This window comes from Heterocephalus glaber, unplaced genomic scaffold (genome assembly GCF_053883595.1).
Source record: "Heterocephalus glaber isolate CG9 unplaced genomic scaffold, H.glaber_assembly_v1.0 deba00001781, whole genome shotgun sequence".
Classification (NCBI taxonomy): Eukaryota; Metazoa; Chordata; class Mammalia; order Rodentia; family Bathyergidae; genus Heterocephalus; species Heterocephalus glaber.
This window is the reverse complement of record NW_028258467.1, coordinates 275823-303257: the sequence shown is the minus strand read 5'-3', so window position 1 is coordinate 303257 and position 27435 is coordinate 275823. Positions and strand designations below refer to the sequence as shown.

The window sequence follows — 27435 nt, the reverse complement described above, 5'->3', positions numbered from 1 at the left end:
GGCTAAGGATAAACTGAAACACTGAAGCCGCCACTGCCACCACCGGCTGATGCAAGTTTTATTGAGACAATGTACAAACAGGCCATGGAAACAAGGGTTTGATGCTGGGACCAGTAACGTAAAATAGAATACAAAAATAAAAAGGCACTAATCTGTTAAGAAAAGACACTCGATGTATTCTAAGAATATAAGTCATTTAATACTGTTAATTTTATAGCACAAAATAAAACAAGCTATGATCCCCAAAAATAATTTTAAAAGCTTACACAGAAAATATTATTGCCTGAAGTTTATGATCTTTAAGTTACAGGTCAAAAGAGTTTTGACATTGTTGTTGTTTTAAAACACACAGTGAAGACCGTCTAGAAGCAAGGCCACTGTTCCTCCTTTAAGGACAACGATCTTGTCTCAGAGAACTGTCCTTCTCCTTCTTTACAACATACAAACAGTTCAGTGTTCACACTGACAGCAGTTACCGGGGACATGGCTCTTCAGTCTCAGAGGGTGGAGTTTGAGGCAGAGCTCAGTGGTGTCCACAGAAAGCGTTAGTCTTAGGTACTGTGTTAAAACAATCAAGAATTCACTCATTTTAAGAGGTTAATGAACATAATATTAAAGGATTAAATTATAAACACCTGGCACAAAACACGTCATCCCTTTTAAAAAATAAAATGTTCATATTCCTCTGAGTGAATGTCACAAGAGCAGTTGGCCATCCACCTCGGGCCTGTCTCGCCTGTAAACAGCTGTGAAGGAAGGCCAGGGGCACGAAGCTCCAAGCAGGGGCAGCAGTCCTTTCCTCCGGGTGACCAGTCATCTTAATGCAGCTGGTCAATGCACCCTCTTTGTTAAGCATGTCATTAGGTGGTACCACAAAGCGCAGAAATGACAAGGAAAATTCCTGTACTGGAGGTCTTTCCTAGGACAAGCAAGTTTTTAATCAGAATGTTGGGCCGGGGATTTAGCTCAATGGTTCCGCTGCCTGCCTCACAAGCTCAAGGACCCAAGTTCGATCCCGGATACCAAAAAAAAGAAGAATGTCAATGCCCTCTATACATAATTTGTTTCGTTTCCAGGTGAAAAACCATAGTGAGTTAATTTAACATACAAATATTTTCTACAACACAGCAGAGCAGAGCAAGTAGCAACAATGAACAATCATAAAAGATAACCTACCCCTGGGTCATATTCACACTGCTCTAGGAAGCATGAATGTCTTTCCAGACCAGCAGGGAGCCGGGTATGAAGTCGAGGCAGGGGTGCTGCTTTCCATTATTTAGTGTGAAAAAGAGAAATTTCCCTGCTTGATTAAAAAATGGATAAAGTTCTAAGTCAAAAAATTACTACTTTTGGCACATATCTTGAGAGTTCAGAACTCAAGACTCAAGCTCAGAATCTCCCAGGCAGCCCTGGAGACATTTACATGGGCTGAAGTAATTCATTATGAAACCAAACTCTAGGTTTACCAGGTGTTCTGATTCTGAAGTGCTCCACAAAGGGTGGATCAGCACACCTGGTTGAAAAGAAAGCCTACTTTCCAAAATAGTTATTTACTGCTTGGACTGTGTAAGCCAACTGCTATAATCAAAAGGTGTCAAGAAGCCCTCCAACTTAATCTGGTTCAAAAAGGCCTTAGGGCCTATGCCCTCTTTGTAAAGACATGTATTTCACCTTCTGCTAGAAGGTGCAGGGCTGAACCAGGTCACTAGCCACAAGGCAAGCAGTTTCTAGGTAGAGCTTGGGGACTGTCATATGTCCACCACTTGTGGGTGTCAGGCTGAGCCTTAATGAGAACAAGCCCACTCAACAGACATTGGCAGAAAAGGCAAGTGGAAGGGACTGGCTTCATCACAGGACATGGTCACACCTTTGATTAACGAAGCATGGATCTCTATGCCTTTTTTAGGAAAACCACAAACAGGTAGCTAAGGTGTTTTTTCCAATTCATTATTATTTTGCTACAGGAATACTCTCAAGATTCTTTAAAATGGCAGTTGTCAGCCTGAGAAAATATTGAGTTATAGAGAAATTAAAAATGAAATGGAAAAATGGTTGCTTTGCTGGTTGACACCAGGATATATCACTTCAAACCTCAAAACCTCCAGTGACAGGATCACAGTTTTAGCAGATGCTTCATAAATGCTAGAATTGCTGTCTAGGTTGTTGCTACATTTCTGGGTCTGGGGTGTTCATTCTGAGCTGAGGTTTGTCTTTACCAGGGTCCAGAAGGGAGGACAAACTGAACTATATAAAGGTTCCAGAATTCTAGTCTGCCACGTGCAGATGAGGGACCAGTCATTTGTACCAGTCCTCTTTTAGCTAAGAGAAAAATGCTTTCACATTAACAAACTGATAAGCGGTTAATGTTAAATTGGTTAAGGGTTCTTCCTATTCACTACAACACTAGATCTTGAGTGCATTAACCAGTTTTCTGAGCTTGCATTTCCTTTGCTCAGGACCATGGAACCAGCATGGACAGCACCATCTTTCTCTGGCAGCTTGAGGAGGACTGGGGTGGGCTTCTGAAAGGAGATCGACTGATCCAGTTTTATGATTCATTAATGAATCTAAAACCTCAATTTTAGAAGAAACTTTAGTCCTACACCTTAAAGGGATATGTTTACTGAAAAGGTGGACAGAAAACTGGCCAAGTACTCCACCCTCCTCATTAATCCTGTCACTGGCAGAGAAGGTCGGCAAAGGTTTCCCAGTATCACTCTCCACTCTGATGCTTTTGGGACATAGTAATCCAAGAGGCTGTGTACAAAGCTTGGCACACCATGACTGCTGACTTGTTTCTTATATGGCAAAACAGGGTACAACTGGCAACCAAGACAGTAGAAGCCTCTGCCTCAGGGTTGTTCTTTTCATATTCCTTTAGTTACAGCAGCTTCAGTATACAAGCTCAGAGGCACGTAATTCCTTGGACTACCACAAAAATCCAACCTGCTACTTAAAAATCTGTTCAGGACACACAAGTGTAGTAAGTCTTCCAAAACCAAACCAAAACAAAGAAAATGCAAGAAAAGCCATATGTGGGGAAAATTTAGGACAAAATTCTCTCTTCCGTAGGGTTCCTCTGTTGTCCAAGGGAAAACAAGTTGGCGTCAGTCACTGCTGCGGAACATCAACAACGCAGGATCTTGCCGTGGCCTCAAGCTTTCTCTGACAAACATGACAGAATTGGTACCAAGTACAAACAGGGCAGTGAGGAGGAGGAAGACCCTTTCCTTGTCAACTTCTCTCCACTTGTGTGCTTCCACCACTATTTCCAGTTTATGATCCAAAAGAATTCTAAAACCAGCTACTCTTTGACAATACAACTATGATACAAACCCCAGGAGGCAGCCGTTGTGTGCATTCCAAATGTGGATGAGAGACCTCCAACCTGCAGAGAGCTGGACGTCGGCAATGCAGTGTAACTTGCCTATGAGAGAGAATGCTTTCCCACTTCAAGGAGACTATGACAGGCAGAACAACAAAGCAGCAGAAAACAGAGCAATAGCAATCACTCATTTTCATCTGGGTTTTGAGGGTCGATGATTTTGACATGCGTAAAGGGGAAAAGCCCTTTGCGCCCATTCACCTCGCCTTCCCACTGGCCATTTATATTCATCCTTGTGACTTTTACAATGTCACCAACCTGTAGAGATGGAGAAAAAAGACAAAGTTAGGAATTACTTAGGAATTGGTCTAATTTTTTTTTTTTTCTTGAGACAGGGTATCCCTATGTAGTTCAGGCTGTCCTTGAACTCACTATGTAGCCCAGGTTGGCCTCAAACTCCAGGCAATCCTCCTATCTCAACCTCTTGGGATTATAGGCATGTGCCACCACGTTCAGCTTGATCAGTTTTTTAAGGCTGTTCAATTTTCTCCCCAGTGCTTGGACCTAAAAATCATGCAGTGCCAAAGATATAATGAGCCCAGTGATCTACTCAGATAGTAAGAACGCATGCCAAAAGCAGCTTCTGAGCACAAAGCACCTCACCATTGTCTACTAACCCCAACAGGAGAGAAATGAATGCTTGACTCTCTCAATTGTTTTTTTTTTTTTGGTACCAGGGATCGAACTCGGGTCCTTGCGCTTGTGCAGCAGGTGGAGGAACCACTGAGCTAAATCCCCGGCCCTCTCAATTGTTAAAGTCAAATAATTCAAAGCATATAAAAAAATCAGAAAGAAATCTAGCTAGATGTGGTGGCACACTCTTGTAATTCCAGCACTTGGGAGACTGAAGCAGGAAGATCTGAGGGTAGTCTTGGCTACATAGTGAGATGCTGTCTCAAAAAAACAAAAACTCTATCAAAATTAAAGGAAAGGAGGAGGGGGAAGGGAGGAATAAATTTCACCCAAATGTACATGAGATGCAACTGCTGTCATTAAGGCCCTTAAACAGCAATGATGACTCCAAGTTGTCCATTCCCCATTCCCCCTGGGGAACAGTCACTGGGATAAGAAGCCCAGCTCTGAGTATTTTAAAACTGCAGGGAGGGCCAGGGATTTAGCTCAGTGGTTCCACTGCCTGCTTCGAAAGCGCAAGGACCCGAGTTTGATCCCCAGCACCAAAAAAAGGAAAAACAACAAAAAACTGCAAGGTGGTGAGAATTCTATTGCCAGAGGATAGGCAACAGTTAGAGGCTGGTCTGCTCACCAATGAAAAGCAGGAATTTTATTTTGGAAGTGGTTTTAAGGCTACAAAGCTCTAGCGAGTTGCCTTAAGGGTGTTGCCTTAAGGGTCAGTCCAACAAATTCCGATTAGAACTTCAATTAAAAAAAAAATGCATTTCATGCTGGGTGTGGTGGTGCATGCCTGTAATCCCAGCACTCATGAGGCTGAAGCAGGAGGACTGCCACAAGTTCGAGGTCAGCTTGAACTACATGGCGAGACCCTGTCTCAAAAATTAGTTTCACAGGGCTGGGGATTTAGCTCAGTGGTGCCGCCTGCCTGCCTCACAAGTGCAAGGTCCCGAGTTAAATCCCTGGTACCAAAAAAAAATAATAATAATAAGTTTCATAAAAAGCACTTTCTTTTTTGGGGGACTTTCAAATATGCTGTAGCCTCTCACGCTTTTGGTGGTTTTCATACAAATCTTCTTTGAGAAGGTTCTTTTGCAAAATGGCAAGGTAAAGGGGTTTAAATAAGAATAAATATCTGTATCAACCACTTAGAACAAAAAAAGGTCAGCAGCTGACTGGATGCTGGGACTGATACAAGATCGAATCTGTCATTCATAATGGTACAGCCATTTTGGGGGGGTTTTGTTTTGCTTTTTGAGACAAGGTCTTGGTATATAGCCCAGGCTGGCCTCAAACTCCCAGGAATCTTCCTGCCTCCACCTCCTCCCCCAGTGCTGGGATTACAGGTGTGTGCTACCATGTCCAGCTGGCCAGGAGATTTTTTTTTTTTTTTTTTTGAGGCAGGGTCTCACTTTGTAGTTCAGGCTGGCCCTGAACTCACTACATAGCCAAGGGTGGCTTCAGACAAGTGACAATCCTCCTGCCTCAGCCTTCTGAGTACTGGGATTACAGGTGTTGGCCACCATGCCCGGCAGGCCAGGAGATTTCTGATGATCACCTTACCATTAGTGACTCAGTCTGACCTTGTAAGAATTTCTCTGGGCTGGGTCCTGCTGTGAACTCAGAGGAAAGGTATGTAGTATATACCAACATAGGGAATAAGAGGAGCAGTAAGATGGCTGTAAAACTAGGATTTTAGGATCTGAGCCTGAGCACTATATAGTAGAGTATGGAAGAAACTGGTCCACAGCTAGGCCTTCAACTGTGGGCAGCAGGCAGCATAACAATTAGGACACTTCTGAGTGGCACTTTGGAGGGTAGATCAATCTTGAAGTAGTTGGGAATCAACTTCGGTTAAGGAGCTAACTAAGGCTGGAAGATGCTGCTGATATTATCAACAGACCAAGTAGAGGCACATAAGTAAGGTACTCCCTTTACAAAATTTCACCCTTTAAAACAGGACAATCCTAATCATTATTGCAATTGTCAAAATAATACTTTTGTGCTTACCACTTGGTATCTATATGTATTAATTCTAAAATCAAGCATATCAGCTGGACATGGTAGCATGCTTCTGTAGTCCTAGTACATGAGAGGCTTAGGAGGACTGCTTGTGCCCAGGAGTTCAGGGCCACCCTGGATATCAAGTGAGACCCTAGCTCAAAAGAGAAAATGAGTGAGGCAGGACTGGTGCAAGTTCAAGGCCAGCCTAAACTACATAGTGAGATCCTGTCTCCGAAAAAAAAAAAAAAAACAGAAAGAAAAGAAAAAACGGTGGGGATATAGCTCAGTGGTACAGCACATGCCTGTCCTGCACAAGGCCCTGGCTTGATCCTCAGAAGACATACAAAAATAAATAAAATTAAGCACATATACTTGGGACATGGCCCCTTTCTGCCTAGTGTAGGTCATGCAAGGAGAAGGCAAGAAGGGTACTTCCTGCTACTGGAAAGTTTCCTACAGCCCTAGTCATCCAGACTGTGTCCTGGAAATAACTACTATCTGACTTCTGGCGTCCAATATAAAGATCAGTCAAGGCCTTAGAGCAATGATGGTGAACCTTTTAGAGTTTCCTTTTTTTTTTTGTGGTACTGGGAATCGAATTCAGGACCTTGCACTTGCCAGGCAGGTGAGGTGCCACTGAGCCACATCCCCACCTTTTAGATTTTTCAATGATACACGTGCCATAGGTTCACCACTACTGCCTTAGAAGGTCCAGGCACTGGTGTGTCACAGCAATTTTTGGCTTCCCTCAATCAGCCTCCATTTCTCATACAGATACTCTGAGACTACAAATTCTTGGGGTATGTAAAAGGAAGATCAGGAGTGCAAAAGTTATACCAGGTGATATGAATGGGTCTTTGAAAGTATTAAAAATTGTATATAAATGCATTAATGTATGTTGTTTTCCTATAGAAAGATCCTCAGCTTTCATTAGATTCTCAAAGGGGTTTGCACGCCTGTAATCCTAGCATTCAAGAGGCTGAGGCAGGAGGATCACCATAAAGTTTGAAGCCAGCCTGGGCTACATAGTGAGTTCAAGGCCAACTCCAGCTAAACAGTGAGACCTTGTCAAAAAAACCCCAAAAGCCAGGGCCGGGGATTTAGCTCAGTGGTTTTGCTGCCTGCTGCGCAAGCGTCAAGGACCCAAGTTTGATCCCCGGTACCAAAAAACAAACAAAAACCAAAAAAAACCCCAAACCCAAAAACAAAAAACAAACAAAAAACCCCTCAAACAACAACAAAGGGATGTATGATAACCCCAAAAAGATCTAAAACAAAACAAAGACTCATGTACTATATAAAATCACTAGGCAGATATTATTCTGGTATTTGTGACTTTTATTCATTTAGTCATTCAACAGATTTACTGAGTACCTATGTGCCAGGTCTTGAAAAGATATATTATAAAACAAACACCATAGGCCTTTATGGAGTGCTTGGGTCCACCCATTTTACCATCTGCCCATTTTCTCTGTGTACCTGTACCTGAATCAAAGCTGTCAGAGCTAGAGGCTCAGAACCTTTGTCTGTGTGCCCTGGGTAGCAGCTAAGTCTCACAACTGAATGCTATCTGACTATGATTTTTTTAATATTCAAAACCTGGGCCGGACATGGTGGTGGACACTTGTAATCTCAGCTTTTTCTTTTGCAGAAATGGAAAAACCGATGATCTTCAAACTTTTAACTTTTGAGGCAGTATTGGGGACTGAACCCAGACAGCACTGAGCTATATCCCCAATCCATTTCTTTCACTATATATATATATATATATTTTTTTTTTTTTTTTGTACCAGAGATCGAACTCAGGACCTTACACTTGGGAGGCAGGTGCTGGAACCACTGAGCTAAATCCCCTGCCCTCTTTCATTATATTTTGAGACACGGTCTTACTAAGTTGTCCAGACCTCAAATTTGTGATCCTCCTGCTTAGGCCTCCTACAGAATTGGGATTATAGGCTTGTGGCACCAGGACTGGCTTTGATCTTCAAATTCTTATGGAACTGCAAGGTATACTGATGAGTCAACAGAACCTTGAAAACAACCAAAGTCAGAAGACTCATACTTCCTGACTTCATAATTACCACATAAAGCTATAGTAATCAAAACAGTGTGGTGAAAAAAAAAATTGTGGTATCGGCATATGGAGACACACAATAATGTAATAGAACTGAGTTTAGAAATAAATGGACAGTTATAGTCAATTGATATTTGATCGCTGTGAATAAACACTCTTATCAATGAATGGTACTTGGAAAACTGGATTGCCATAGTTCAAAATAATTTGTACCATTTCATACCATGCATAAAAAATTAAAATGAATCAGTGACTTAAATATAAGAGCTAAAGCCATAAAACTTAGAAGACAACACAAGGGGTAAATCTTCTGACCTTGAATTTGGTGATGAATTCTTAGATATGATACCAAAGGCACAAGCAACAAGAAAAACAGGTAAAATGGATATAAGCAAAAAGCAGAATGTATACTAAAGAACATTATCAAGAAAATTAAAAGGTAACTTACAGAACCCCCAAAATATGTGGAAGTTATATATTTGATTCATAAGAGTTTAATAATATTTAGAATATGTAAAGAAGTCCTAAAACCCAACTAAAAAAACAAGAAACCACCCACCCTAAACATAAAACCCAATTAAAAAATGGGTAAAGGGCGAGACAGTGGTACATGCCCTGTGTGCTTCCAGGTATTTGGGAAAATAAGGCGGGAGGAGGATCACAAGTTGGATCCCAGACTGAGCAACTCAGTAGACCCTGTCCCAAAATGTAAAAATAGGGCTGGAGATGTAGCTCAGTGTAAAAGCCCTGAGTTTACTCCCTATTACCAAGGGAAAAGTCAGCAAATCACACAATTCTCAAGTTCTGAGTGTATAAAATGAGGCTGGTGCAACCTGCCCCACAGGGCATGAATGAGAATAAACTATGACACCTCCAGCTTACTCAATGGCTATTACCAGATTCCAAAACTGAGGTCAGCATAATGACCAGGTTAGGGCAAAGCCTTGCCCTCAATTTCATGGTATTATTCTCTCCCGATGCACACATTAAGAGAAACAAAAATCTTTTTTTTTTGGTACTAGGGATCGAACTCAGGTCCTTGAGCTTGTGAGGCAGGCAGTGGGACCACTGAGCTAAATCCCCGGCCCAGAAACAAAAACCTTTAAAAAATAATTATCTGACTCATAATCCAATGAGACTATGATATGATAAAAGGAAAAATGTTATTTGAAGTATGAGAACCTCCTGGGCATAGTGGCACAAGACTAATTCCAGGTATTTGGCAGGTTGAGGCAGGATTGCTTCTTAAAACTCAAAAGTTTGGGGTTAGCCCAGGCAACAAAAAGAACCTGCCTCAAAAAACAACAACAAAAAAGCATATACACTGGGCTACCTAGACAGAGGAGGGGGCTGGTTGTGAATTGCTTCTCCCTGGTAGACAGCTAGAGCTACAAGAAGTTAACCACCAGTGCCATTCAATCCAGGACAAATTGCCTTACAAGACAATATTCCAGAAGTTCCACAAGGACTGAAATCTTCTGTTTCTTTGTTTGATAGGGTCTCCTTATGTAGTTCAGCTGACCTTGAACTCACTACATAGCTCAAGTTGGCTTCACTGCAAGTGATCCTCCTGTCTCAGCCTCCTGAGTGCTGGGATTACAGCCGATCATATCTCAAATTCTTAGCCAGCCACCTAAATTGAAGGAGCAATTGTTTTCAGAGATCTATGAATTGAGACTGAAAGGCAAACACTATGGAAGGCTAAAAGCATTAGGAAGATGGTTAGATTTAATAACCCTAAGGGACTGTCACAACCTGTGTTTTTCTTTGATTTTCATCAATTCTATCTCTAGCCACTTTAAGTCTCACTTGCAGCCTGAGAAACTGATATTCTCCTCCACAGAATGTTTCACTTTGGTTTTTGCTCATGTCACCACCAACTGTTTTCTTACCTAAAACCATACAGGAATGTGGGATTATGGCTCTATTTGGACACTTGAACACAAATTTTCATAAAGTGACAAGCTTGGTAGCACAGGCTTGTAATCCCAGCATTCTGGGAGACTTGAGACAGAAGGACTGAAAGTTCCAACCTGGCCAGAGCAATTTAGTAAGACCCTATCTCAAAATAAAAAATTAAAAATAAAAATAAAAATAAAAATTGAGCTAGGAATGTAGCTCAGTGTCAAGCCCCAGGATTGCTATTAAACCCCTCCCACACACATAGCAAGTAGCCTTGAATATGGGTACCCAAGACTAAGTACAATTTTAAAGATGCTAAGGAATTTCTTCCCTTTCTTTTTCAGTCAGGAAAGCATACTGGAATATAACTATGTGATAATATTACAGAAAAATCAAGCATTTGCTCTACATTTTAATGAATCAAAATAGGCAATTACCTATAAACTCCAAAACTTCCACCAGTTGTGAGAAACTGGCAGTTTTATGCCTCAAATGAAGGCAATGGAGGAAAATTGTTCATCTCCTCAGAGTAGCTCTTTTTTTCTCTGCTTTTAAAAGACAAGATCTTTCTGAATAATTTAGGCTGAGCCAGGTGTGGTGGCACATGCCTGTAGTCCCAGCACTTGGGAGGCAGGAAGGCAGGAGGACTGCAGCGAGTTCGAGGCCACCCTGGTTTAACAGTGAGTTCAAGGCCAGCCTGAACTACATAGCAAGTCCCTGTCTCAAAAAAAAAAAAAAAAAAAAAAATCAAGCTGGCCTTGAACTCACTATGTAGCCAAGTCTAGCCTCTAACTTGTGGCCTCCTTTCGCCTCAGCCTCCCAAGTGCTGGGATTACAGGCATGTACCACCATGTCAGGCCTCAGTTTAGCTCTTTTGTGATAAGACAAAAGTCAATTTCTCCCGCTGTTTTTTGCTACCTTTGTCTTTTTCCCAATGTGCCTAGTGTGGTCATATACCTGCAGCTATGTCACTAGTATTAGTCTCCTGGCTTGGTACGGTTTCTCCAACTTTACCTAGTTAATGCTCATCTCTCAAATCTCTTTCTCAAGATCAGTACTTATTCATCCTCAAGTCACCCTCCCAGACCAATACCTACCCACCCTCCAGTCCCCACATCTTCATTCTCCCTCCTACTTACATTTCTGGTTTCAGTCTTTATTCTTTCACTAAGTGGTAAGCTTCTTGGTGTACGTATCCCACCAGCTGGCTACATGGATGGTAATTAATGAACAAACATGAATTTTTTTTTGTGGTACAATACTGGGGATTGAAGCCAGGGTCCTCACACTGATTCATTTCCATCCCTTTTTTGTTTTGAGACAGGTTTCACCAAGTATCTAAAATGCCCAGGTTGGTACTGAACTTGTGATCCTCCTGCCCCTGCCAAAGTGTGGGGATTACAAGCATGTGCCCAACCAAGTATTAATTCTTGAAGCCAGACTGTTTTTAGTTCAGGCTCAGAGAATTTAAGTAACCTGCTCAAGATTACACCAGTAAAAACTAGAACTTGAATACAGAAGTGTGATATTTCCCTAACACTTGCTCTGACTTCCCTAACACTTCCCTGACACTTGCTTCTCCAGTGTCAAAGAATGCTACATTGACTACAGGTATTTTATACCACAGCAGCAACCTTGCTCCAAGCATTCTCTTCTAGTCGATGATCCTTTACAAAAGGGTTAGAGTGGTTTCCTCAACCTTTCTTTTTTCTTCTCTTCCCCGCCTCCTTCCAGGCCCCACCCTACCCTGCCCTTTGGTACTGGGATTTAACCCTGGGCCTTGCACATGATAGGGAAGTATCCTACCACAGACCTATAGGCCCAGACCCTAATTTTCTTTTAGGATGTGACTTACTTCCTAAGAGCCCTTCCAGTCCCACTACAAAGACCACAGACAGCTCTGCTATTTTCAAGGAGCAGGGACACTCACCCTGGTTCATGTTACACAGGTCACTGAGTGTTCCCTTTCAAATCAAACCTTAGTATCACCTCACTTCTTGAAGTAAGAGAGGAAAATGGCTAAGCACAGATTAGTTTAAAAATTTCTACTTGTGGGGAAAAAAAGAAAAAAAAAATTCTACTTGTGGGAAGACTTTCAAAAATCAAATTTTAAGAAAAAACCTTGTGAATTAATTCAAGGAATACAGTTCATCTAAGCTATCATTCTTCTCTAGAACAGTCAAGGGGAATAAGGAAGCTTCAATTACTGGCACATTTTGTCCTACTTGTCTCTCTGTTTCTCATTTTAATTTTAATACTTCCAGGTAACCTAATTGCAACAGTCCCAAGAGTTGTTTTTAATAGTATCAGACAGCCATCACTCTCCTCATGGTTGAAGATAATATAACCATAGAAACATTTACTTACATTAGGGTCCAAAGTCTCTCTACACAGAAAAATACCATTAAGTAGAGGGTGGCAAAGGTGTACTTCTTGGGTTCCTTTTAACTCTCTCTACTAAAAAACCTGTGATGAAGCTTAGATGGCTGGGTTAGTACTGTAAGGAGGCTCAGGCCTAGAGACCTTTCTCCGGGGTCTGAGAGAGTAGAAGAGCTACATAATGACCAAGTATGAAGATTTTCTTAAAATATACATCATTAATTAGGCTTTCTTACTCTTAGTCTATTAGGCACCTACCTGCCCACTCACCAAGCTCTAAGCCAGTGGTGGCAAACCTATAGGCTGTGTGTCACAGCAGACTGTATCACTGAAAGCTCTAAAAGGTTTGTCAACACTGCTGTAAGCAATCCTTCGACAACTCCCTTGTACACATTCATCCACACAGAAGATACAGGTTGTTAAAACACATCTTGGCCGGGGATTTAGCTCAGTGGCTACGCTGCCTGCCTTGCAAGCGGAAAGACCCGAGTTTGATCACCGGTACCAAAAAAAAAAACCAAAACACAAAAAACCCCCCAAATCTTAGAACCAGAAGTGAACAGACAGGTGCCTGAAATTCTGACTAGGTACACCAACCCTGAGGGTCTCAGCCTGGTATGCCAACAACCAACTACCTAAAACTACCTAATATACAAGTCACACACACTGAATCCCTGCCAAGATTACAGAAGTGAAAATGCTTCAAAAGCCTGAAAGCACTATATAGACTGGACAGTATTAAGAGCCTACAGCAGCCAGGTGTGGTGGTACATGCCTATAATCCCAGCACTCTGGGAGACAGGCAGGAGGATCATCAAATTCAAGCACAGCCTGGGCAACTTAGTGACTTAGCAAGAGCTTGTCTCAAAATAAAAAGGGCCGGGGATTTAGCTCAGTGGCACCACGCCTGCTTTTCAAGTGCAAGGCCCTGAGTTCAATCCCCGGTACCAAAACAAAAACAAAAAACAAAAAAAAGAAAAGAAAAGAGCTGGCGATGTAGTTCAGTGCAAAGACCCCAGGCATAATACCTAAAACTGCCAAAGAGCCCAGAGAATCCATGTTATTTAAAGATGCTGCGGGGCAGGCCTGGCTACAGGTATACACTCATATATAAGAACAAATCTGAGGGCCGGGGATTTAGCTCAGTGGTTCTGCTGCCTGCCTTGCAAGCACAAGGTCTCAAGTTTGATCCCCGGTACCAAAAATAAAAAAAGCAAATCTGTGTGGGAGTGAGAAAGCTGGAGAAGGCCTGCTCCATCAGGACTCTTATCTGTGGAGCTTGTTCTGGTTTCTTTCCTGTTCTGTTAAGATGTACAAAACCACCTGGGTCCTCCCCAGTCTCTGGTCCCTGCTCTAAATCTCAGGTGCTTACTCTTTTTTCCTTACAGCCAAAATGACGGGAAATGTAATAGCAACTCTTAAACTTTCAGGTGTAGTTCAGACATTACTCCTTGTCCAAAGAAAATTGAGGACAACCAATGGAAAGATATACATAAACACATTTTCCTAACTTAACTGTGTGCAGGCTGTACTGTAGGTTAAGTTTTGCTTTTTTGAAGCAAATGACTCTATTAATCTTTTTGTGATGCTGGGGCTGTCTCTCAACTCTCCCCTATTTTGACCCTGGGGTGAATCCACAGCAAACTATTACTAATTTAATCTTTGTTTCTCTAACACATATACAGTTTGTTAATGGTAAGTAAGAGTATTCAACTGTAATTATATTATGATACTTATGTGGCACTTTGTGGTTTACAAAACATTTTAACAAGCATCATTTTGGTCTTCACAGCAGCCTGAAGATAGCTAACCAGAGCAATTCGCATTTTACAGGTAAGGGCAGACAAACTCAAGAGGTGAAGAGATCTCCCCCATGTAACAATAAGTGAAAGAGGCATGATTTCTGATATCCAGTCCCATGTTTTGACACAAAAATACTTGGAACTCATCTGACTGTACGTACTTTATACCTCAGTAAAAAAAAAACTAATGACCCCTCAGAAGTAGTTAAATCTGTTTTTCAGATCTGCCCCCTTTTTATCTTCTGAGGTCCACTATAGGGTTTGTGCTCATATACAGTCATTCATCCTGCACTTATCAACTGTCTCAACAGACATCTACTTTTTGAGATACACAGCCCTCACTCATAAGCTCATCAACACTGATCTTTGGGACCTTTTTATTGGGGGGGGGGACATGTTTTTTAATACCAGCAAGCCACAGAAAAATACTGATCTTTGAAATCTTTTTAAAAATCAGTTAACTAAGTATTTAGTTAGAAGGAAATGACTTGGTGAGTCAGGTGTTCAAGTTTTACTTCATGCTATTATAATTTCTAAAATCTATAAGCAAGGGCTGGTAATATTTCACAGCTAATAATATTTCACAATCATTCCTCTAATTGAAAATAAATTCTAAAATACTATTTCTCCTCAACTGATCACAATGTTAGAAATATGGATTCATGTAAGTGGCTATGCACTTGTACGCTGATTTTCCTCTAGGTCACTGGTCTTTTTAATTATCTCTCCTTACTGGAAAAAAACCCAACAACTGCTGAAATAAATCTATGAAAGCTTTGGGAGCGGAAAAAAGAGCAAGGTGGTGGAGTACTTGGTAGAAGTTCAAGGAATATAAAGGACAATCAGTGAAAAGAACTTTCCCCCTAATATGTGGAATCTAAAAAAGACATGAAAGTAGAAAGAATACCATTAGACAAGGGGAAGAGAATAAGGGAGGAGGGAGAGGAGAATGTAAGGGAGGATAACACGAGGGGATGGCTATAATCAAAATATGTGCACGCAAGAAAACACCACATCCAAGTCCTTTTTTTCTTTTTGTGGTACTGGGAATTAAATCTAGGGTCTTTACACTAATCCACATCCCCAGCCCTTTTATTATTTCGAGACAGTCTTGCTAAGTCACCCAGGCTGGGCTTGAACTTGTGATCCTCCTGCCTCAGCCTTCCCAGAGTACTGGGATTATGGGCATGCACCACTACTTCTGCCTTGAAAACCAGTATTTTGTAAAATTAATAGGTACTAATAAAATTAGGGGGAAAAGAGAAAGAATCAGTGAAACACTAACAGTGTATCTTCCAAAAATCACCCAGTTCTCTAATTCCAATGAATATAACTTTAAATGAGCAGACATTACTTTGCAGAACCTAAAACTAAACCCGAAAACCCAACGTCCAAGGAAGCACAAAATTTTACCTCTAATGCTAAGGCAGTCTTGTCATAAGCACAGGGCACTCTTTTCTGGATTGCTTTAGCAAAGACAGGTCCATTCTGTGTAGAGGGCAAAGGGTTGATCGTTGCTCCAGGAGTATTGGAAACTGCAGGTAGAGGAGTTGTGGTCTGAGGTTGAGCATACGCATGAGCAGGTTCTGGGATGCCATAACTGTTGGAATTCCTATTGCCATGCTTTCCATGTGGCGAGGATCTCACAAGCTTTTCAACATAAGGGACAGGAATCATTCCAACCCGGCCATCCTTGTTCCGGGCACTCCACCACTGTTCTTCAGGCTTCTCTATTATCACCAGGATCTCACCCTTTTTAAAAGGCAGGTCTTCAGCATCATTCCCAGGAAAATCATAGAGAGTCCGTACATATTCCAGATTTTCTTCTGCTGTAGGCAGGTTGGGTGCTGAGACAGATCCGATGGGTGGACTTGGGTACCTTAAGAGAGAAAGAAAGTTATTCTATGGGAAAATCTTACTCTATACTAGTGTTTGTCAAACATAAACCAGTCCTCTCTACAATTATTTCTCCCTGTATTCACAGAAGTTTATAAAGTTTTGTCATATTGTACTTTCTTCACTCTGGACTGTAACAAGTTAATATTCTGAACATGCCTTTTCAAACTGTATGTCATGTGCACAGACACACCCAATTGCTCTACCTGACTTGTATTTTTAAAATCTGAAGTAGGCTCAGCAGCTGCCTTCCTTTGGACCCTGTCACAACCACTGTACACTCTTCTTCCCAGGCCTAATCTAATGATTTGCATCCTGCACACTTTCTTAGGCACATAAAAATGACAGTCTTCTGTCTTTAGTTTCTCAAAATATAAAAAGCAAAAAAGGGCTTATTTGCTTTCCAAATTTTAAAAACAAACAAACAGGCAAAAACAATAACAAAACCCTACATTCCATCTTGTGAAAGAATTATCATCTAGCTGGGCACACACCTGTAATCCCAGCACTCAGGAGGCTGAGGCAGGAAGAATCGAAAGTTTGGGGCCAGCCTGGGGTACATAGTGAGTTCAGGACCAGCCTGAACTCAAAGCGAGACCCTGTCTCAAAAAAACAAAAAAAGGGCTGGAGGTTTAGCTCAATGGTGCCAGCGCCTGCCTGGCAAGCAAAAGGTCCTGAGTTCGATCCCCAGTTCCGACAAAAAAAAAAAAAAAAAAGAAAAAAGAAAAAAAAGAATTACCATCTAACTATTAAATGAATACCTGTAAAAGTTCCACTGCAAAAATCACAGGCAAGGGGGCCGGGGATTTAGCTCAGTGGTTTCGCCATCTGCTGCGCAAACGCAAGTACCCAAGTTCGATCCCCGGTACCAAAAAAAAGCGTTTTAGGGCCAGGGATTTAGCTCAGTGGTTTTGGCACCTGCCTTGCAAGCGCAAGGTCCCGAGTTCAATCCCTGGTACCAAAAGAAAAAAAAAAAAAAAAAAAAATCACAGGCAAGGGCTGGGGATTTAGCTCAGTGGTGCCTCCACTAGCATTGCAAGCACAAGGTCCTGAGTTCGTCCCTGATATTAAAGAAAAAAAACCAAACAAACAGGCTAGAGCTCTCATGTAAAGCATCAGTCCAAAGGCACCGCTGCCTTCACTGTGTTTATAGACCCAGTGTGTATTTGCTGAGTGACTCACAGCATGCTTTCCCCAGAGTCAGCTACAAAAGCAGAGTCCCAGCTGGGGGGCTCAGTGGCAGAGCATGTACAAGGCCCTGGTTCGACCCAATAGCACTACATGCACAAAGGCAGCTCGGCAACTGCTCTCCAGAAACATCCCATGTGCAAAGCAGTGTAAATCTCTTTCCACTTAAAAAATGTTCAGAAAAGTTGCAAATACATTTAGTTTTGGAAAAAACAATTTCACCATTACCCTTCCTTAATTTCTCTGAAGCATAGAATCTATACTAGATTAAAAAACGCTGGGCTTCATCCAGAGTCCTGTATATACCTGAGGCAGTTTCTCTACCTAGTATTACACCAAGGTGTTTCTCCACATTTCTGGTTCTCATCATGATCATTTATTTCCATGGCAAAGTAACATTCTATGAGCCTACTCAACAAAGCACCTATGGATATTTAGTTTTTCTAATTCTCCTCTATCTAACCATTAGTATTATTAAACCCTTATGAGTATATCTTCTTTTTTCTCTTTTTTGGTTCTTGGGATCCAAACCATGGCCTCAAGTATGCTAAGCACATTCTCTACCACCAAGCCATACCTCCAGTACTCGGCATATTTTCCCTACATTAGATTTCTATAAAGCTCAGACTCCCAGAACTGGAACCAGATTAAAGAACACAAACTTTTTTTTGGCACCAGGGATTGAACTTGGGACCTTGCGCTTTCGAGGCAGGCACTGGAACCACTGAGCTAAATCCCCAGCCCTACACAAACTTTTTTATGGCCTTTTGTACACTACATTGCTTTCCTAATGGCAGCCTTCATAATTTAACAAAACCTCCATCTTTCTTTTGTTTCTTTGAGACAGGGTCTCACTGTGTAGTTCAGGTTGGGCTCAAACTCACAGTGATCCTCCTGCCTCAGCCTCCTAAACGCTGGGATTACAGGTGTGTGCCACCATGCCTGGCTCATCTTTCTTTAATGCAAATAACTAGTTTTATAAAATCCTCAAAAGGCCTTGTTTTTTCTTTCTTTCCTTCCTTCCTTTATTTTTTTGAAGATGGGGGCTGGGTAGGCACTAAGGATTGAATACAAGGCGTTGGCATTGAGCTATACCACAACCCTTTTTATTTTGAGACAGGATCCCACAAAGTTGCTAAACTGCACAGGCCAGGCTCAAACTTGTGGCCCTCCTGGCTCAGCTTCCCAGAGTGCTGGGATTATAGGTATGTGGGACCATACCAGCCTGTCTTATTTCTTTTCTTTTGTTTTTTTGAGACAGAGTCTCATATGTAGCCCGGGCTGGCCTTGAACATGTATCAATCCTGCTTCAGCCTCCCAAGTGCTAGGATTACAAGTACGAGTCACCATGCCCAGGAGTCTGTCTTATTAACCAAGGCACCCACATAGTATCAGTCCATCCAAAAAATGAATAGCAGAAGTACTAGGAATGGCAATAGTAATAAAGAGTTAATACTTATTATCTATGCCAAGCACCGTGTACAGTCTATAAAGACATTAAGTCAATCTTTACATCAATCTTGAAAGATAGGTTCTGTTATCCCAATTTTACAGCTATGGAAGCCAAAGCAGAAATTAGATTTGTACCCATGCAGTCTGGTTCTATAGTCCTCGCTCATTAGCTGTAAGCTAAGTCAGCTTTGGAAATAAAACTGCATCTTTCAGTTATAAATGAATTTATGTCATAAGGCATATAAAATATTCACATCAATTCCTGAAGAACAAATTAGTACACATGCAAGCATACTCCTAAAATATATCCCTGTTTCTACTTCAAGAGCCACAGAGATTCTTTGAATAGTTTAGTGAGTACCATATATATTTCAGACACTTTATAAAGGGCACAATCAGTTCTACATCAGAGCTCATTGTAGGGTATTTTATTATAGTTTTTGTACAGTTATAAATAGTTCAGGGCTGGGAATTTAGCTCAGTGGTGCCGTGCCTGTCTTACAAGTGCAAGTTCCAGAGTTTGATCCCTGGTACTAGGAAAAAAAAAACGTTCTTCAGCCTGGCGTGGTGGTGCGTTCCTATAATCTCAGCACTCAGGAAGCTAAGGCTGGAGGATTGCCATGAGTTCGAGGACAGCCTGGGCTACATAGTGAGTTCAAGGCCAGTCTGAACTATATAGCAAGGCCTTGTCTCAAAAAAACCTAAATGGATGAATGTCCTTCAGCTACTCTGGAGACTGAAGTAGAAGGATTGCAAATTCAACGCAAGCCTGGGAAACTTAGCAAGACTCTAAAATAAAAAGAACTGGATATGTAGCTCACTGGTAGAGTACCTGCCTAGCATGCACAAGGCCCTGAGTTCAAACCACAGTACTGGGAAAAAAAGTTACTTCTACAACATAAGATCATGAAGAGATTACTATTATAACTTCAGTGGAGATCAAAACTAATGAAATCCAGATAGCCACTGGCCCTACTATTTATTAACAATGTTGCGGGCAAAAAAAATGAATAAAACCAAGTTCTTACTCTCAAAAGACCGATAATTTAGTAGAGGCAGAGTTGAAAGAGAAATGAAAACACAAAGTGTAATTAATTTATGTCATGACAGAAGTCACTAGGATCCAGGGGCACTTGAGGAAAGGCTGAGTTCCCTCAAGGGTCAGGAGAGCAGGGCAAGGAGGCAATGCACAGAAAGCCCTAAAGGCAGCCTTCCTCAAGAGCTGAAAGTTTGCTGAAGACATGTTTATCTATTTCTTTCTGCATTAGAATTAAACTACAGCCTCAAATGTTTAAATGCTCTTTTCCTCATTCCTCTCACAGCCCACACTGCACACTGCTGGTTCTCATAAGCACAGGCCAGGAGTTCTACTGCTCATGGCCTTCCAGGTCAGCAAATTCTGTAAAGGACCAGATGATATTTTAGGCTTTACAGGCTACACATGGTTTCTGTCATGTTTCTTTCTTTCTTTCTTTCTTTCTTTCTTTCTTTCTTTCTTTCTTTCTTTCTTTCTTTCTTTCTTTCTTTCTATAACCCTTCAAAAATGTAGTAACCATTCTTAGCTCCATTACGCCACAGAAAAATCATCTGTTGAGTCTAGTCAGGTGTCCACATACATAGCCTAGGGGCCACCTGGCCTACTTCACGTGATTGAAACTAGGTCCTCTGTGTTGGCATTACATTCCCAGCCTCTTCTTTCCTCTTCAAAACAAAACAACATAGGGGCTGGGGATTTAGCTCAGTGGCACTGCACCTGCCCCGCAAGCACAAGGTCCCGAGTTCAATCCCTGGTACCAAGAAAACAAAAAAAACCTTTGAGACGGGGTCTCATTAAATTGCCCAGGTTGGGCTTGAACCTTCTTTTTTTTGAGACAAAGTCTCGCTTTGTAGGTCAGGCTGGCCTTAAACTCACTATGTAGTCCAGCTTGGCCTCAAATTTGTGGTGATCCTTCTGCCTCAGCCTCCAGAGTGCTGGGAGTATAGCATGTGCCACCACACTCAGCTACACTGCCTACTTTTGTTTGTTTTTTGGTACTGGGGATCGAACTCGGGTCCTTGCACTTGCCGGCAGGTAGTGGAACCTCTAAGCTAAATCCCCGGCCCCACTGCCTGCTTTTGTAAAAAAAATTTCATTAGAATACAGCTGAGCTCACTCATTTATTGATTATAATTTTTTCTCCCCACACACGGACATTCTTAAGTAGCTGGATACACTACATGGCCTACAAAGCCTTAAATATTTACTACTTAAACTAAAGTTTGCTGACCTTGGGCTAAAGGAGACAGAGGGTGCTTTTTAATAGTTTTGATTCTCTGGTGAGGAGTACATGTATGTACATACTTGATAAAGATGGAAGGTGACTTGAATTCTCTTCACTACTCTACTACTACTATAGTGACTTTGAGGCTCATTTCATGATTCAGTGCCAGCATATCACTAAATTTGACATCAAATCTCTCCAGCTATGTCCCTGACATAAAGTCAAAGTCCTCCATCCATATTTCTCCCTTTCCTCCCTGGGGACCCAGGCCAGCCCTAATGGTTCTCTTCCTTTGCCTATTTGTGGCTGGCTCTTCACCTCCTTCCACAGCTGCTCCTCCTCTGTGCATTCCTGTTTGCCTGTTCCTTCTGGGCGATTCCACGTATGCTTAAGACTTCATTTCTACATAATTTGGCCCCAACTTCTAAATAACAAACTCACTGGATTACTAAATAACACTTGGCTCCCTACAGTCTCTTCAAAAAAACAAAACATGGGCCAGGGATTTAGCTCAGTGGTTCCGGTGCCTGCCTCACAAGCGCAAGGTCCCAAGTTTGATCCCCGGTACCAAAAAAAAAAAAAAAAAAAACCAAAACCAAAACAAAACAATTCTCCTCCAGAGGCTGAGGCAGGAGGATTGCCATGAGTTCAAGGCCAGCCTGGGGTACACAGGGAGCTGAAGGCCAGCCTGAATTACACAGTGAGACTCTGTCTCAAAAAACCAAAACAGGGCCGGGGATTTAGTTCAGTGGTTCTGCCACCTGCCTTGCAAGTCCAAGGTCCCAAGTTAGATCCCAGGTACCAAACAAACAAACAAACCAAAACAACAACAAATGAACTCCTCACCCTACTCCTTCCTCTACTCTCAGAGGCACCACTTAATCGTCTAGGATAGTGGTGGCGAACTTATGGTATGTGTGCTGCAGCCGGCTATTTGTACACTGAAAGCTCTAAAAGGTTCACCATCACTGCTCTGGGAAGTCAAAGTCACATCTCTCCCCTCACCTTCTGCATGCAGTTTCCCAGAATGGTTGTCAGTTCCTACTTTTATATGCACATTTGAGTTCAGTTCAGCTTCTCAAGGTCCTCTACCTAAGAGCCTCTCCCTACCCTGTACCCTCAGCATGACAAAGAAAAAAAACAGTTAAACTGATCTTGACAATTCTTTTTAGAAACTGGGGGGGAGGGGTCCTCCCATTGTTAACCTCATTTACATGGCCCAGGAGACCCTTTACAAATTAGCTCTATCCTTCTCATCTAGTTTCCTACACATAGCTCACATTAATTACAACCTGCACCTTTCCCAGCAGCCACTGCCACCACCTCTTCCACCTCATATGCTTGTTCTCAACTTTCAACAATCATTTCAAAGAGCACCTCCTCTTTTAAGCCTTCTCCAACCCTCAGGCACAGTTGTCCACCCTTCCTTTCCAGCTACCTGGCCTTCTACTTTAATTCTTTCAACAGACTGAGCTTCTCAATGACAAAAACATGGTTTACTCCCATTGTATGACTTGTGTGTAGTTTTGGGCTTTGGTGTATAATAGGCTTCAATGCACAGAACCATTTCTCAATTTTATCCTTTTATTGTGGGTCTCAATTTGTAGTTTGCTTTGTGGCCTAGAACTCACTGTGTAGTTCAGGATGGACTTGGACTCTCGGTGATCCTCCTGCCTCAGCCTTCAGAGTGTTGGGATTACAGGCCTGTGCCACCACGCCTGTCTCCCTTAGGTTTTTTTTTTTTGGTACCGGGATTGAACTCAGGACCTTGAGCTTTAGAGCCAGGTGGCAGAACCACTGAGCTAAATCCCTGGCCCTTCCCTTAGTTTTTAATTATGCTTTTTATTTGTCATGATTTTTTTTCCTACCTTGCACTTATCTATACAAGTTAGAACTAGAAAATTAAGCAAAGTAAGCTATACAAAACACATTTTCAATTTCTAAACCTGGGAAAATGTATTTCATATCTAAACAGTCCACCCAGAAATCTTCTGAAACATTCTGCTGTAAAACTGAAAACAGACCCCATTAAATAAAAACACTAGAGCTTGCCTGAATACTGACTGCAATTTAACCACCCCCGCAAGAGTCTCAATGTTGCCTACGCTGGCCTTGAAATCTCGACCCAAATGATCCTCCTGCCTCGGCCTTCTAAGCAGCTTGGGACAATATACAGGTGGATGCTGCATGCTCAGCCCTAAATAAAATCATAGAAATGTATATATACTCAAATAAAATGAAAATAAAAATCATTTCAAGATTTCTATTTTTCAACTGATTTGCAATATAAAAAATACTTCCACATGTACAAAGAGAATCCTTCATGTTCCCTCAAAAAGTAACAAAAGCCATCTGACATGGTACTCTTTTGGGGATTAAATTTTAAATCTACCCACAACAATACTACAGATAAATACAAAAAGCCAGAAGATGAATCTTGGGGTGGGGGTGTCTAGTTCAATGATAGAATGCTTGCCCATCACGCATGGGGTCCCAGGTTCAATCTCTCCCCAAAAAGATAAACTTCATAAATACACTAAATCAATGTTGTTTTTCCTCTTTCTTATCATCCCCCCTACCCACCAGCTTCAATTTTTATATCCAAAACAGACATCTCCAAGTCACTGCTCCACTGTTAGTCATAATTCGACTGTGGATCCAGTAACAGCCTCAGGGAACTCCACCTCTTCAAACTACTTCCTGCCTCTGAGCCCCAGTACTTTAAACAAAATACAACTCCCTTACTTTGACCAAACTCTTACTTTTTCCAAACTCTTCTCATAGGATACCCTTTCTCGGACCTACATTAGGCAGGTCACTTCTGTTACAATCTAGGTTTATTCCCTTCACAGTATGCATTCATCCTATACTTAACTGTTTTCTCCATGAAAATATAAATTCCACTGTGAAGAAAGTATGCCTGTCTCCTATCCCAATACCTATACTGGGATATAATCTTATACATATGTGAATTAAAATTAGAAATTAAGAAACGTTCCAGGGGCTAGAAGATGTTACAATTAGGAATTTCAGCTAAGCAAAACAAATTTTAAAATAAACTACTGCCCAAGGTACATAAAACCCTGGCTTTAAAATTCCAGTTATTAATGCCTGGAAAGTTAAACCACTGAATTTATCTCGTTTGGGATATAAGCGGGCTGGGTTGGTGGTACAAGCCTGTAATCCCAGCACTGGAGGCCGAAGGAAGAGAACTGGACTTGGAGATCAGCCTGGATTCCACAGGGAGAATTCATCTCTTAAAAAAAATTTTTTTTAAAGGCATTAAATTAAATTCTCTATTTGCCAAGTCTCAATTACCACTAGCTTTTTCTTTTTTGTGTGGTACTAGGATTGAACCCAAGTATCACTGGACTTTGAGCAATGAAGTGTGATCAAATTATACAGGGAGTGTTGCCCGGGATCTAGCTCAGTGGTTTCGCCATCTGCTGCACAAGCACAAGGACCCGAGTTCGATCCCTGGTACCACCCCCCTCCAAAAAAAAGACAAAAAAAATATACAGTAAGTGTTGAAATTTCAAAAAATTACAGTAAAGGACACATTATTATTATTATTATTTTTTGGTACTGGGGATCGAACTCGAGTCCTTGCGCTTGAGGGGCAGATAGTTGAACACCAAGGACACATTATTATTAATTGCCCTCCAAATAACCTCCTCTCCCCTCCTTCGAACACACTTACCCATTGTTCTTGCTGCTTTCTGAAGCAGCTCTGAAGTCCTCTTCCATGTATTTGGTTGTCCTGTCAAGGGTATCTCAATGCCTGAATTGATTCAAAACATTTACCTTTAAGGGCCGGGGATTTAGCTTAGTGGCGCTGCACCTGCCTTGCGCAAGGTCCTGAGTTCGATCCCTGGTACCGCAAAACAAAACAAAACAAAACACCCACAAAAGGGCCGGGGATTTAGCTCAGTGGTTTCACCGCCTGCTGCACAAGCGCAAGGACCCAAGTTCGATCCCTGGTACCAAAAACAAAAAAAACAAAAAAAAAACACCCACAAAAAACATTTACCTCTAATAGTCATTTTGACTTTGAGGAAGAGCCAGAAGTCTCATAGTGCCAGATCCAGTGAATAAGGTATATGAAGATGCACCAATGTTTTTATGAGCTTGTCTTACCATTGGATGGCACTCACCAGCAGCATTCACCATCCTTGGAAAGACATGCAAAAGGACTTCCAGAACTGCTTCATACAGTGAGATAAGTACATTATGTTGGAAGTAAAGGGGAGTATTTTGAGGGAGATTAAAGCCAATGTGTCCTTTACTGTAATTTTTTTTTTTTTTTGGTACTGGGGATTGAACTCGGGTCCTTGTGCTTGCGCAGCAGGCGGTGAAACCATTGAGCTAAATCCCCGGCCCCTACTGTAATATTTTAAAAAATTTAAACCTTCAGTATGTTTTTTTTTTTTGGTACTGGGGATCCAACTTGGGTCCTTGCGCCTGCATAGCAGGTGGCGAAACCACTGAGCTAAATCCCCTGGCCCTTCACTATATGTTTTAATCACCCTTTGTACATCCCGAGGCCTTTTTTTTTTAAATTCTTTTTCTTTTTCTTTTTGGTTCCGGGGTCCTTGTGCTTGCGAGGCAGGCGGAGGAACCACTGAGCTAAATCCCCAGCCCTTTTTTTTTACTTTTTAAATTTTATTCGGAGATAGTCTCCTTAAATTGCCTGGGCTGCCACTGTTGATCTTCAGGCTTCAGTTTCCTACATAGCTAGAATTACATGTATAGTCAGCCATGCACCATCACCACATCCATCAATCATTAGTTTTCTATAATACATCAAATCTGACCCATGAACTTCAGGCTTGGAAATAACATCAAAAGATTCAGACAAAAAAAAAAAGATTCAGTATAACAAGAAAAATAAGATTTACTATAATGGAGACTAAGAAAATAATACAAAGAATCAATGAATCAAAGTGTTGGTTCTTTGAAAGATTAAATAAAATTGACAAACCCTTAGCCAACCTTATCAAAAAAAGACTCAAATCCATGCAATTAGGAATGAAAAGGGTGAAATAACAACAGACCCTGAAGAAATTCAGAAGATCATCAAAATCTACTTCGAGAACCTGTACGTTTTCCATACGACGGAAAACAGAAGAAATGGACAGATTCCTGGATACATATGAATTATCAAAGCTGAATCAAGAAGATACAAAAATTCTAAATAAACCTGTATCAGTCAATGAAATTGAAAAATTAAAAACCTACCAACAAAGAAAAGCCCAGGCCCTGATGGATTCACTGCTGAATTCTACAAGAAATTTAGAGAAGACCTAATGCTGCTACTTTTCAAACTCTTCAAGGAAATTGAAAGGGAAGCAATACTCCCAAATTCATTCCTGGAAGCAAGCATTACCCTAATACCAGAATCAGAGAAGGATCCAGCCAAAAAAGAGAACTACAAGCCAATCTCCCTAGTGAACATAGATGCAAAAATCCTCAATAAGATACTGGCAAACAGAATGCAGCAAATCATCAAGATTATATACCCTGACCAAGTAGGATTAATCCCAGGGATGCCGGGATAGTTTATCATACACAAATCAATAAATGTAATACAGCATATTAACAGAGCCAACAAAAACCATATGATCATCTCAATAGATGCAGAAAAAGTATCTGACAACGTCTAATGCCCATTTTTCTCTCTCTCTCTTTTTTTTTTGTTTGGTACCGGGGATCAAACTCAGGACCTTATGCTTTGGAGGCAGGCGGCGGAACCACTGAGCTAAATCCCCAGCCCCTCTAATGCCCATTTTTGATAAAACTCCTACAGAAAAGTGGTATAGATGGTCTTTATCTCAATTTAATAAAAGTCATATATGACAAAACAACAGCCAACATCATACTGAATGGACAAAACCTGAAAGCTTTCACTCTAAAATCAGGAACAGGACAAGGATGTCCACTGTCACCACTCTTACTCAATATAGTTCTGGAAACACTAGCCAGAGCAATTAGACAAGAGAAAGAAATAAAAGGAATAAGGATAGGAAAGGAAGAAGTTAAATTATCATTATTTGTGGATGACATGATACTCTACATAGAAGCCCCCAAAAACTCCATCAAAAAACTTCTAGATTTAATAACCAAATTTAGTAGCACAGCTAGATACAAAGTCAACACTCAAAAATCAACAGAATTCCTGTACACAAATAACAAAGTCACTGAGAGAGAAATTAGAGAAACCACACCTTTCACAACAGCATCTAAAAAAAATGAAATACCTAGGAATCAATCTAACTAAGGAATTAAAAGACCTCTACATTGAAAACTACAGTACTCTGAAAAAGGAGATCAAAGAAGACATCGGAAAATGGAAAGATATCCCTTGTTCTTAGATAGAAAGAAACAATATAGTGAAAATGGCCATATTTCCAAAATTGATTTACAGATTTCTTGCAATCCCAATCAAAACAAATATTTTTTTTG

The 27435-nt window shown here is 41.2% G+C and overlaps 1 protein-coding gene across 3 annotated transcripts in view; it reads right to left on the bottom strand.

The window, feature by feature from the left end:
- Positions 1-34: 34 nt before the first annotated feature.
- Crkl (CRK like proto-oncogene, adaptor protein) overlaps positions 35-27435 on the bottom strand; it is a 32661-nt gene continuing 5260 nt past the window's right edge. For 2 of the 3 annotated variants that reach the window (XM_087202862.1, XM_021252234.2), the window contains 2 exons: positions 15590-16055; positions 35-3643 (listed from right to left, as the gene is read on the bottom strand). In XM_087202862.1, the coding sequence (XP_087058988.1) occupies positions 3509-3643; positions 15590-16055 (601 nt within the window). In that variant the 3' untranslated portion in view covers positions 35-3508. Of the gene's footprint in view, positions 3644-9909; positions 11204-15589; positions 16056-27435 lie in introns of those variants that run through there. The other variant, XM_021252235.2, reaches the window with a different exon arrangement.